The sequence below is a fragment of the Xenopus tropicalis genome, chromosome 7 (assembly GCF_000004195.4).
Source record: "Xenopus tropicalis strain Nigerian chromosome 7, UCB_Xtro_10.0, whole genome shotgun sequence".
Classification (NCBI taxonomy): domain Eukaryota; kingdom Metazoa; phylum Chordata; class Amphibia; order Anura; family Pipidae; genus Xenopus; species Xenopus tropicalis.
Window position 1 is genome coordinate 24874973 of NC_030683.2, and position 13074 is coordinate 24888046.

General features: G+C 40.1%; 1 protein-coding gene across 1 annotated transcript in view; it reads left to right on the forward strand.

Moving 5' to 3' along the window:
- adam12 (ADAM metallopeptidase domain 12) overlaps positions 1-13074 on the forward strand; it is a 317400-nt gene that overhangs the window by 267050 nt on the left and 37276 nt on the right. The window contains 3 exon segments of the mRNA NM_001040014.1: positions 690-867; positions 8386-8475; positions 8958-9153. Of these exon segments, the coding sequence (NP_001035103.1) occupies positions 690-867; positions 8386-8475; positions 8958-9153 (464 nt within the window).

A 13074-nucleotide genomic window follows, 5' to 3' on the forward strand; every position in this document is an offset into this window, starting at 1 on the left:
CCTGGGAAATATAAAATTAAGGTTCTAGTATATAGATTTCTGCATGTGGAGAAGTTCATATATAGCAGTAACACCATGGCCGCTGAGTTTGAGAGTATCAAAGGGTCCCATCTTACAAGGCAGTGAAATGCCAGCATGTGCTTTATAATTTATTGTCCCAAAAGGTTAAATTAACGGGGTCCCGCCAATCTCCATTTTAATTGCAAGCGACTGCGTTAGACATTTAAGCAACAATATCAACTAATTAACATTTTGCCTTTGACTTGTCTCAACGGTGAGTTATTGCTTTGCTGCGCTTGGTTAATGAATATATGGCCTGTCGTCTTCAGGGAGACAAAAGAAGCTTATATTTTGCTTGCCGGCTGGTCGGGATCCAGACAAAATATAATCATGGGATCGCCATGCTTTGGCACCAACATCCAAAAATGTTGTTTGTATATAAATATTAGCCACATATGTCACTTCAATGGGGAAGCCTGCAAAGAAGCAACGTTTTCAAGGTCAATAAAGTACATTTGTCACACTGTTTGTGGCTTTAGCGTGTACCATATAAAAAAATTATACTTTTTAGGGTGCATTCCACATGCTGTCCATTATCTAACACCCCAAAACATTCTTAGAATTATTAAAAATGATGCCTTGCATTGAGAAAAGACCTCACGCATTTAGCAGCTCCCTTCTCTCAACAGATACCCATTCCCCACAGTGTTTAGCAGCTGCAGCAAGAAGGATTTGGACAGCAGCCTGGAAAAGGGAGTGGGCATGTGTCTATATAACATGCCTGAAGTCACAGAATCATTTGGAGAGCAGAAGTGTGGAAATGGATATGTGGAAGAAGGAGAACAGTGTGATTGCGGTGAACCAGATGTAAGAAAGCCTAATTGTGACTAAACCAGGGATCCCCAACCTTTTATACTCGTGAGCCACATTCAGATGTAAAAAGTGTTGGGGAGCCACATAAGCATGAAGAAAATTATTTGGGGATGACAAATAAGGGCTGTGATTGGCTATTTGGCAGCCCCATATGGACTGCTGGCCTGTAGCAGGCTCTGTGCTTCCAATACTTGCCTCTGAGCCAGAAATTAAAAATGGGCACCTACTTTGAGGCACTGGGAGCAATATCAAAGGGGGTGGTGAGAAACATGTTGCTCACAAGCTGCTGGTTGGGGATCACTGGTCTAAATGATTACTGTGCCTGGTCGTACTGGGAAGTCTTGTACAGGTATGGGATCCCTTATCCGGAAATCCATTATCCAGACAGCTCCGAATTACGGAAAGCCCGTCTCCCATAGACTCCATTTTAATAAAATAATATAGAATTTTAAAACTGATTTCCTTTTTCTCTGTAATAATAAAACAGTACCTTGTTACTGATCCCAACTAAGATATAAATAATCCTTATTGGATGCAAAACAATCCTATGGGGTTTAATTAATGTTTTCTTGATTTTTTAGTAGAGTTAAGGTATGGAGATCCAAATTACGTAAAGATCCCTTATCCAGAATACCCTTGGTCCCGAGCATTCTGGATAATGGGTCCTATACCTGTACTGAAATAACAGCATAGCTGCTAAAGTGCACCAGTGCCATTATTCATAGCAACCTATCAAATCTCTGATTTTTGTTTGATTGGAATAGGCAACGATACGGCTTGAGTTTACCACCAGTGTTGGTATATCAGCAACTAAGTCTCTTAAAGTTGATCAGCAGTGGTCCATACTTGGGATCTGATCAGTAACTGCCTTGATGGTGCTTTGAATCCTGGAGCTGCAGCCTATAGGTTATTCCATGAAAATGATTATTTTAGGGGAGAAACTGGGCTACTTTCCAGGTTTCCTTCTATTTTACATACAAGTGAGAATTGGTCTCCTTACTTCAAGTGCTTTTCATGTGGATTCACTTCCCTGGCTCTACATATGCTGATATTAAAGCCATGCACTACCCCAAATACGTGCAAAAGCAGTATAGATGGGAACAACTGCCATAGTTCTGGTGTTAAACTGAAATGAACGAGCTTCAGTCTATAAGATATTCCATGAAAATGGAAATTTTAAGAGCAAAACTGTAGTTCTATCCCATGATTCCTTTTTGCCTAGCATACATATAGAGGGAGTAGAGCATCTCCTTAACCAAAATACTTTTAGCTTGGAAAGATAATTTATGCTCACATTTAGGCTCACCTGTACATTTTAGGGTGGACCCCTTGACTTCCATATTTCTTGATGGGCCAGTCTCCTTGGCATCACCAAAGTGGCTAGATTTCATAATAGAATGATAGACTTGAATGCTGTTTTTGTTTTTTTCTAGCATAAAACATAGCTTTCTAGTTATAAGGTTTCTACTTATTCTATGGTAGCAAAATAAAACATAAACATTTTTCTTTTCCCAAAATGTATCCCTAGCCCAATATAAACCATTACCTTTATCATCCAGCTTCGATGAACAGTTTAAACATAAATACACCATAAGAAGCCATTTCCTAGTTTTGGCGAGGCGCTCAGGCACCTGTGTATAGCTTCTGTGCTACTGTTTATCACTTACATCATTCATTCTGTATAGGAAGAGGATAATACAACGTATGTTCTTTCTTGACAGTGGGGTCTATAAAACAGCAGGACCTCTTGACAGTTAAAGGATTAACACACATTACCACAAAATCGGCTGTTTCCTCTCAAAAGGAAATACTATTTTATAGAGCTGCGTTTTATGAAGCAGCTCACGTAACTAGAAATCCATATGTGATACTTTCGAGCAACGCTAACAATTTTTCATGCTGAAATCTGTACAGAATTATCTCCTCAGTAGTAACACTGCTTATGGAAGACAGACTGCAGGGTTTCTGCTCGCATTTGAGAGGTGGAATGATTCACAACAGCTCGAATACATTTAAAATTTTAGTCACATATCACAGGTTGAAAGTCCCCATTCACTTTTTTAGACCGTGGCTGGGCAGTGTTATTAAGGCGAGAGAATAACAAGCCTGTTGCCTACAAGTAGCCTCTACTTGATTGAGAAAGGTATATATATATATATATATATGTATGTATAAAGATGATTTAAACAGTTTTATATACTTTTTATATACTTTTCCAACTTCCCTAGAAGAACCTCTTTCAATCCCAGCAGGATTATCAGAATTATAAAGACATTAAGACATTTTGCACATTAAACTAGTGTCATTGCATGATGTTGTGGCACTTTTGTTAGCAATGATGGTTTAAATAGATAATTCCAATAATTATATCGCCAGGGATAGACCAAGTTGACCAGGCACCCTAGGCAACCCGTTCGGCCACCTTGCCCCTGCACCTTCCACCTCCACACGTGCTCAGATGCGTTTGCACAGTTCCACTGGGGGGACCGGAGTCGTTGCCCCCCCCCCCTTAATGACAAGCAGCAGGGTCAATGATAATGGAGTGTGGACTAGGGGTAGGCAGGAGAGGTGCCCCCCAATTGTTGCGCCCTAGGCAGGTATCTCTTCTGCCTACCCCTAGTTCCGGCCCTGGGTGCCCCCTTTTGCCTATATATTCATTTCCAGCTAGCACTGGCAGGAGGGATTTTTTCACATAGGGAAAACTGGGACACCAAATGCCATAGTTTGAAGCTTGGGCTTGGCTCTCTTGTGGAAGCTGAGGTTAAGTTAGTGTGAACAAGTTTGTGGAAGATCCTAAAATTACATTTTTCGAAAACATAATACAAAGAGACAAGTTTTAATATTGTTAGCTCTGCATTTATGATGTATCCATGTGCAGAGCTTACTAGATAAGGGTATATATATATTGTTCTCTGCTGCTTTTGATACTTGGAGCAGATAAAACAAACCAGGCTGGAGAATGATGTACATCCTGACAGCCTTACGTTGTTTTCTTTGAGTCCCTATTTACTGAGCACCTAGGAACTATAGACTAAACATGTGAAGCGTGTTATTTCCCCAAATTGCAAGGAGCTGGAACTGCAATAGGTTTCTTTATCCCTCTTCTACTGAGCTGGTTCCTCACAGAAAGGATGGAATCCCTGACAGCCCACTCATTCTTTTCAGAGAGACTTTGTGATGTCAGCTTATCTAGCCGTGTACCAGCTCTTTCAAGTCAATAATGTGCCAGCAACTTCTAAATATCTCTGTAACCCAGTTATCTCTCCCGGGCTTACTTTGGAAATGTTAGTGATCCCTTGTTAGCACAGCCAGGAGACATTTATATCTGTTGCTTTTTGCACATGATATATGAGAACAGCAGATGAAATCTAATTTAATGATTCTCTCATCCTTACACAGACACAGGGAATCTGAAGCCATTCATTAATGATTTCTTATCACGTCACAAAGAAGGGATGAAGGATTCATGTCATGAAAGCTAAAGCCTTATATATAATGTGCATGGATCTCATCTTCCCCTTATTAAAGGAGAAGGAAAGGCATTTTGGCATTTTATTGCCAACAGATTAGTCACAATAGTGCAAGCTAGAACGCTATATTTATTCTGTAGAAAGTGTAAGCATACCTGAGTAAACATCCCTAGAAGCACTTCTGTTTGTTTAAGATTGCAACTGCCATTTTAGCTTGGTCATAATAGCTTCCGTGCTGCAGCTCTCAGTGGAGAATGGAGAGGGAGTGAGATGAGATGAGAGGGGAGGGGGTGGAGGAGAAGGGGGAGGGATAGAGGAGAGAAGAGCAAACTAAGCAGACTCCTGCTGTGCCCTGAAGGAATTTTCTGAGAGAGGAAGTCTGACACAGAAGAACATGTATACACAAAAGAAGAAAAGAAATCCTGTGTTTCTTTTGATAGAGGACTCAGTGCAGCTTTTCTGTGAGCGTTTATGGCTGTATTTACATAGACCTGATAAAGCTTACTTAGTTTTTACCTTTTCTTCTCTTTTAAAAGGCCATTTAACATGGCAGTGGTGGGTAGATTGCAAACTACTCTTCCATTTATGATCTAACCATTATAGCTTAATTTTGAAAAAGGATTAGGCAGCCTTTACAACCAGCCTATCCCAGGGCCAGACATTTTCAAGTCACCAAGGAGAATTCTTCCATATTCTTTCCAGATATTTTTCCATTAAATGCAATGAGTTACACCCATGGGTCTAGAGTGGTGTAAGATATAGCAATTATTTTTAGGTATTTGCCTGGTTCTAAAAAACATACACACCATATAAATATGCTAGTTAGTTCTTTCTAATGGATTATTTCTCTGATAGCAAATGCAATTAACACATAAGGGGGTCATTTATCAACACTGGGCAAATCTGCCCATGGGCAGTAACCTATGGCAACCAATCAAATTGCATTCATTGTTCTACATGCAGCTGGCTGAAAAAAGCCAATTACTGATTGGTTGCTATGGGTTACTACCCATGGGCACATTTGCCATGTGTTGATAAATATGCCCCAAGGACTGTAACAGAGATTCTTAGATATGCCATATATTACACCTACTTTTTTGGCATAACATATTTTAAACATTGCCCCTGTGCTTTCAAACAGATGACCAATGCTGCCTGCTTATGGGTTGCTATGGATTATGAGACTTAGTACAAATTTTATGACTTCTATAACACAACCCTACTTATCATCCCTCTCTGTACCAACCTCGGCTCATTGTTGGAACTAGTAAATCAATTTTATGAGCTTCATTTCAAGCAAGAAATTCATCACAGGGAAATTTGCTACAAAGATCAGATAGTTCTACCTTGGCTTTGGGTTCCTTCCCAGTGTGTGCCAATTTCTGTAACTCTTTACTGATAACCCAAGGTCAGACTTATCATTACAGTTGAAGTTATGCCTGTGAATGCTGTATCTCATTATAAAACATAGGAACTTATATGATCTCAACAGTTTCTTCACTGGGCCATATAAGATCATATTATTCTCTTTAATAAGCAGAAGGTAGAGGCCTTTATCTCTGCAGCTACAGAAAACTCATAGGATATTTCTTTCTATATATAATTTATAGTATATGAGTTTAATAACCACTTAGAGTACTGTAGAACTTTCTTTTTCTGTTCCAATTATCCACTCTAATGGACCTTTTGCAGACTTGGAAACATCACTGAAACTGAACTACTTTTAACATATTTCCTCTGGAAACGCTGTATTTTTGATGGGAACTCGGCTTCCACAGACATCTTCTTATGGCTTTTTTGTTCCCAGCAGTTCACACCTACTTGTCCAAATGTATTAAATCTGTAGAATGGGTGGGATATACAGAGATTGTAATGATTGTGATAGATGAGTAATGCTTCCCATTTAGAGCTCTGAGCAGATGGAACCTAAAGGCATTTTCCTGTATATTGTACATCGTAGCTTATGTGGAACTGATTATATTGGGGACCTGAAGGGCTGATTACATCATTGATCATCACCATCATCATTGTAATGATGATTACATCATTATTTAGGAAAGAGTCTAAACTAGTCCATCAAAGTTTTTTTTCTCCCATAAACCAGAGAATATGGTCAAACCCAGTGTAGTACGTTTGCACCTTAACACCCCCCTCCCTTTGCTTTCAAAATGTACGTGCCCAATCAGATTTGACTCTTAGTCACAGGGCCCCTGGTTGCCACCATAAATCTCTTAAAAACATAGCCCACTATTTCTATGCGCACCTTAGGTTCCAACACAGGGAAACTTGGGGAGCACAGGAAGAGTGTACTACCCCTCAAACCTGCACCGTCCTAGGTCTATAGCTTATGCATGTTTATCTCACATTATTTGCAGACTTTGCCCAGATTACTTTCCATTGATGGTTTTCATGCAATTAATAAGCATACTGTATTTCAGCTACAGATTATGTAGAAAACAATCCTTAGCTAAATGCACAGGGTGAGCATTCCTTTTCCAAAGTCCCTGGCTGCAGACAATTAGTCACAGCCAATTGAATGAATTAGTGCTGAAGGAAGAAACATTGCAACATGGGATAAAAGGCATAAAATAACAATAAATCAAGGTTTTCAGATAAATACAGCTAATTCCGATTACTTGTATCAGATTTCTATGCCTCAGTGGATGAGTTAGCATGACAAAGCTTTGTATCTGTATGTGTCATCTTTGTGGTCTGGGACAGGCTGACATTATGAATCCACAAGGTTTCCAACAGGCATTGTTCAGCTTGTAGACATTTTGTGCCTGGATGGATCAGTAAGAAACACACATGAGATCAGTGACTATGAAAGAAAGAAAATCATAAAAGAAACTCTTTTTCTTGGCTCTCTTGCTTATATGTTGTATTTTTGTTAGTGGCCAGTTTTCTTGTTTAACCAGCCTGATATCTATCAGTTGGACATGTCCAATTGGGAAAGGACGACACCAAGCCGCAGATCCAGTCCTCTCCACTAAAATAATCTTAGCATGGATGGCTGGCTTAACCAAGGCCCTTTTAATAAATGGGCAAAAGGGGCATTTGCCCAGGGCCACCAGGATAGGGGGCTCAGTAGTAGTATGCTTTTCATCTGTGATAACTTTTGGCATCCTGCAAAGATGGCAGACCCCTCATTTTAATCAACTGGAAGAGCTCTTTCTTTGCCTTTATCTTGTGGCATCAACATTTTGTAATTTTTCAACTCTTGGGCTGTTGGCCCAGGGTGGCACCCCTAAGGATCACGTTTACTTAATGCTGTAAATGCAAGCCATTTCTTCACTACCTGCCTTACTATATTGAACTTCATGTGCTTGAGGGTTATTCTATCATAAATTTCTTGGGGCAGCCCACCAATTACATTTTGCCCAGGGCCCACTGGTACCTTAAAGCCGCCCTTGTGTTGATCTTAAAACACAAAAAAATATCTTAGTCACTAGAATAAGCGAACTCAGATGTACATTAGTTAGGACAGGCTGATGGTATACCTGATCTCTACTAACTTACATGAGATCTTCTGACCTCAAAGGAGGTTTTAAAGATATCATGTAAGCTCTAGTAATTAAAAGCTTGCCGGATGATTTAAGCGGTGGTTAGCAGACCGGGGGGCTTGGAACAGTGGTTAGAGTGAGTTGGTGTGAATTTCTAGCTATTCCTGGAACTTTAGTATTTGGATCAATTAGAGTTAAATCAGGGGTGGGAAGTTACTTAATGTATTATTAAAACTATAGCTGAATAGCTGATATTGCAAAGGTTTCATAGACGTGTAACCTTGCTCTGAGCCCAGTTGGGCATCTTAGACAAAGGTTTGACCTACAAAAAAATCTAACAACCACTGAATTAATATATACGGCTTAGACAAAGTTAGAGAGTCACACTTATTGTTTGGGTAGCCAAATAGTATAGACCTATATCTCAAACATCATGCACATTAGATTTCATGCAATTAATAATCAAATAGTTTCACTGGGAGATGAGCAGAATACATTTTCCATAGATCCTAATTGTGGCTTTTCTGATTCTGTTATAGGAATGTACAAACCCCTGCTGTAATGCCAGCCTGTGTATGCTGAAGCCAGGAGCTGTCTGTGCACATGGACTTTGCTGTGAGGACTGCAAGGTAATTTGTTTTTATATAAAAAGGAATTTAATACCCACCCCAAAGGTATAATGTAATAATTGGTCTGCTGAATGAAAGCAAATATCTGATTGGCCTGCATACATGGAATTACATGAGTACTGCTCAGTTGCCCTTGTCCCTTTGATCATGGTTTGAAACATAAGCAACTGGACCACATTATCCTGGGTGTGAACTTACATTTATGACCAGTATTTCATTGCATTGTATCTATCAATGACAAATGGGCCAAGGCTGCCCTGGAATTCTAGGAACAGCTATGGCCGCTGTTTTGTGGTCCTTCACTGACAGCAGTAACGCCACATGTTGGACAATCATGTTCTTTACAGATACTTGTTTTCTTCTGTTAACAACATGGCATCACTCACATCCACGAATGTCCCATTACTGAAGAAAATGAGTAAATAAGCAGTTGCTAGATATGCGTAGTGCTGTTTTTACATGTAAAATGCTCTGGATTGCAGCTAAAGCCAGCGGGAACTCCATGCAGGGATGCAAACAATTTTTGTGATCTGCCTGAGTTTTGTTCTGGAACCAGCGCTCACTGCCCAGCCAATGTTTATTTACATGATGGCCACCCATGTTTCAAGATAGAGGGATACTGCTATAACGGTGTGTGCCAAACCCATGAGCAACAATGCATTACACTATGGGGCCAAGGTAAGCATCCTATCTGGGTATGTGTTTTGAGGGGCTGCTGTAAGATGCCATAGACAGTCACTACTTAGTGGGCCTATAGGGGGCTTTTTGGGCCTCTTTGTACTTGAAATGCCTATTTTGAATCCCAGTACAGGCCTGATGTCAACTAGTTGGGTATGACTTCCCAAGGTACAATGGCATGAATTTCTATACCCACTATAGCACTAAAGCTGCAGATTTGCTTATTTGCACAAGTAACCATTTGGTATTTTTTGCAGTCATTGTGGTTTTTCCAGAATGATATGTTTTATGTTAGTGCGATCCAGCTATGAGGGACAGAGACCAATGAGGGTATTCATGATGGTGCAGTAAACCAAGCACGGAGTAAGGAGGTTTCATGGTGTCATATAAAAAATATCATATTCATAAAAGCTTCAATCCAGTCTTCTAAATGCAGTGTTCTTATACGCTTTGCTTCAAATTATTGTTTGGTGCTTCACCTTTACATCAATTTGTTCATAACAAGACGATGTTGAATTGCTTGTGTTAATAACAAAACTAGGTGTTAAATCCCCGACATCCATCCCAACTTGGTCACACACAATGAAGGATGGCCCTTGAGATACAAATCACTGGACCAAAGTCTCAACAAGCAAGAAAATATACATATGTAGGAGAACATACATATTTTATAATAAGGTTTTTTATTTTTTGGGGGGTGGTTCTACTAAATGTGTCTAATCAAGAACTTGTGGGCATCTTTACTCCATTTGAGGTTAGGTGGATTCAGCGCTCCTTCAATATCCTGCAAATGCAGTTTCTGTTGTTAAAATGGGGGGTGAGGATTGTGGGACAAGGGGTCTTCCTGCAGCACTAATACAGCATTTGCAATTTGTCAGTCTGACTGATTTCAAATATTGTCTTAATACCCATGAGTATGTAGCCTAATAACCTATGCTACAGAACAGGCATCGTGGCCTCCAATGAAGTCATATCTTAAGGATATTTCATTTGAATTATATTCAGAACAACATGTTGTACTTAAAAGGGAATAATATATGTTCCTCCAGTCTGACACCTATGTGAGCCGGCATTGCAGGTAGCTACGCACATTCCAATATCTGCATAGAAATATGACATAGAGGATTAGAAATTACAAGGGGAAGAACTCCGTGGAGCGTACAAAGAAGCAGAAGTGCAATTCCTACTCACACTATTAATTATCCCAGTTGGACTGACACACTGTAACAAGAAATCAGCCTGCAAGAGAGCTTACATGGCATGGGTTTCCCGAGGAGAAAGCTGCCACAGGTAGCCGTGTTGACAAACTATATTATGTGTTTGTTTGAGCCTCTTGAAAACTCTGTATGAGATCAAGTACATGTTTTATTCCTCTTGCTGAACGAATCCTTGAATCTGCAAGATTACACACGAGAAGACAGAAGCGGCAGCAGGGTGCTGGGTATAGTTTGATGGTCAGGTCCTAGAAAATCTTAGAGCAGTGGCAGTTTTAGGGCTAAAAAACAAGGTATTTTGATCTGAGCCCAAAACACCCCTATCCACAAGGTTCACTGCCTTTAGGGCAGTGGTTGTAGGTTTATTAGCCAAGGTCTCACCTTTGGTCAGGGCAAAATTATATGAATAAGTCTTCATTCCAAATCTCACCATAAATAACCTTAAAGCTGGGCTTTCAGGGGTATCTAAAAGAGCTTGCATCCCATAAATTGCCCCAAATCTCACCCTAATTAACCCTCAGGCTGTGCTCACCTTGCAACTGCTCCAGGTCCCTCCAGCAGGGCAGCCCAACAGTTGGAGGACCAATGCCTTAGGTAACTATGTATAGGCTTCAACCAGGCAGTGGTGTGAATGAAAGACTGGAATATGATTAAAAGAGGGATTAAACAGAAAGATAAGGAATAAAAAGCTGGAAAGATGTAGAAGAAGTAGTCAAATAGTTCAAAGACCAACTGAAAAGCTGCTTAAAGGTGAACCACCCCTTTAAATTCTGTAGGGGTCCAGGCAGGCTGTAAGTACAAGGCCCCGTTGTATCCACCACCACCTTCTACTGCTGTGATCCCCAACCAGTATCTCGGGGGCAACATGTTGCTCTCAGTGCCCCCAAACCAGGTAGTTATTTTTGAATTCCTGACTTGGGGGCAAGTTTTGGTTGAATAAAAACAAGATTTACTACCAAATAAAGCCCCCTGTAAGCTGATAGTGTGCATAGAGGCTACCTAATAGCCAATCACAGCCCTTATTTGGCTCCTCCATGAACTTTTATGGTGCTTGTGTTGCTCCCCAAGTCTTTTTACATTTGACTGTGGCTCACCAGTAATAAAGATTGGGGAGCCCTGTTCTACAGGAAGGGGACAGGAAGGGTGACACTTATATGCCTGCTGCCCCTAATGAATATAACATTGCCAAACCCTGACAAAATTGTACTTATGGGGGCAGACAAAATGGAATGCAGAGACCTTTAGCAATTCATTTCAGCTGGAAGGCAGAGTGCGCCCTTGTAAATGACCCCTTATATCTTGCCAGTGCTCCTTTCCCAAACAATACAATGTCAGTGAAAGCTCTGCAGGCAGAGAAGTTACCATCCCTAGGGATTCATTTGACTTCTCCTTTCCATGATTTATGTTTGTTAGAACTTACTGAGCATTACTTATACTATCCCCAGCCAACTCAATGCAGGCGTCCTCCTTAGAAACAATGAAGGATAAACCAGGGTGGGAAAGTACAAAAGACTAATGTATTTCAGTCATGAGAAAATACTAACTAGCTTGAAACCAATTAGCAAAAGGTAAGTTGCAGAACTCATTAGCCCTGCTAAGCGCCACAGGCTTTGCAGGTGCAAAACAAGACGCGATTTGTCGTAGATCCGAGGAGCGCTCTTCCATCACAAAAACAGATGTTGATCTTGTCAAGATGGAACGACTTCCCGAAGCCGCAGGAGCCTGAAGGAGGAAAATATTTCCTGTGTATTTGACCGTCAACATAAGGAGATGTGTTTGTGCCTACAAAGGGAGGGGTGAGGAAATCTGGTCCTGCTCAAATACTCCAACCTTTGAGATAATCAGCACATTACAGTGTAGGGAGCTATAAATACTGTTGTATTTAGCCTCTGAGACTATTTTCACATTAAAGGGAAAGTAAAAAAAAAAACTAAAGTCTAAGAATAAATATGGCTAGAAATGCTGTATTTTATATATAGAACTCACTGTAGCAGCCAAAAGGTTTAGTAGCCCTTAAGCAGTAATGATCCAGGCCTTCAAATATGTCCAATGGAGCTTGCCATATTGGATCTGGTTAGCCCATCTTTTGAGTGCCAGTGGCACAGCACATGCTCAGTGTGGGCAGCAGCTGAGAAGCTAAGCTTATAAGTTATCAAAAATCATAAGGTTGTGTATGTTACCATGATGATATGGACAATGGAAGCCAAGTTTTCATTAAAGGACACGTCAACCCCAAAAATAATATCTTTGCCTAATAAAAGAAAACATAATTTTTAGTACAGGTATGGGATCTGTTATCCGGAAACCCGTTATCCAGAAAGCTCCAAATTACGGAAAGCCTGTCTCCCATAGACTCCATTTTAATCAAATAATTCAGATTTTTAAACTTGATTTCCTTTTTCTCTGTAATAATAAAATAGTGCCTTGTATTTCATTCCAAATAAGATTATTAATCCTTATTGGATGCAAAACAATCCTATTGGGTTTAATTTATGTTTTAATGATTTTTTAATAGACTTTAGGTATGAAGATCCGAATTACAGAAAGGCCCCTTATCCAGCAAACCCTTGGTCCCGAGCATTTTGGATAATGGGTCCTATTCCTGTACTTTAAAAGTTATTTGTAAATATAATTGGTATTGAAAGCAGCATTTGCTGAACTCCTGGGTGTTACTGTTTAAACAATGTTGCAAAGGTCAGTCTCCTCC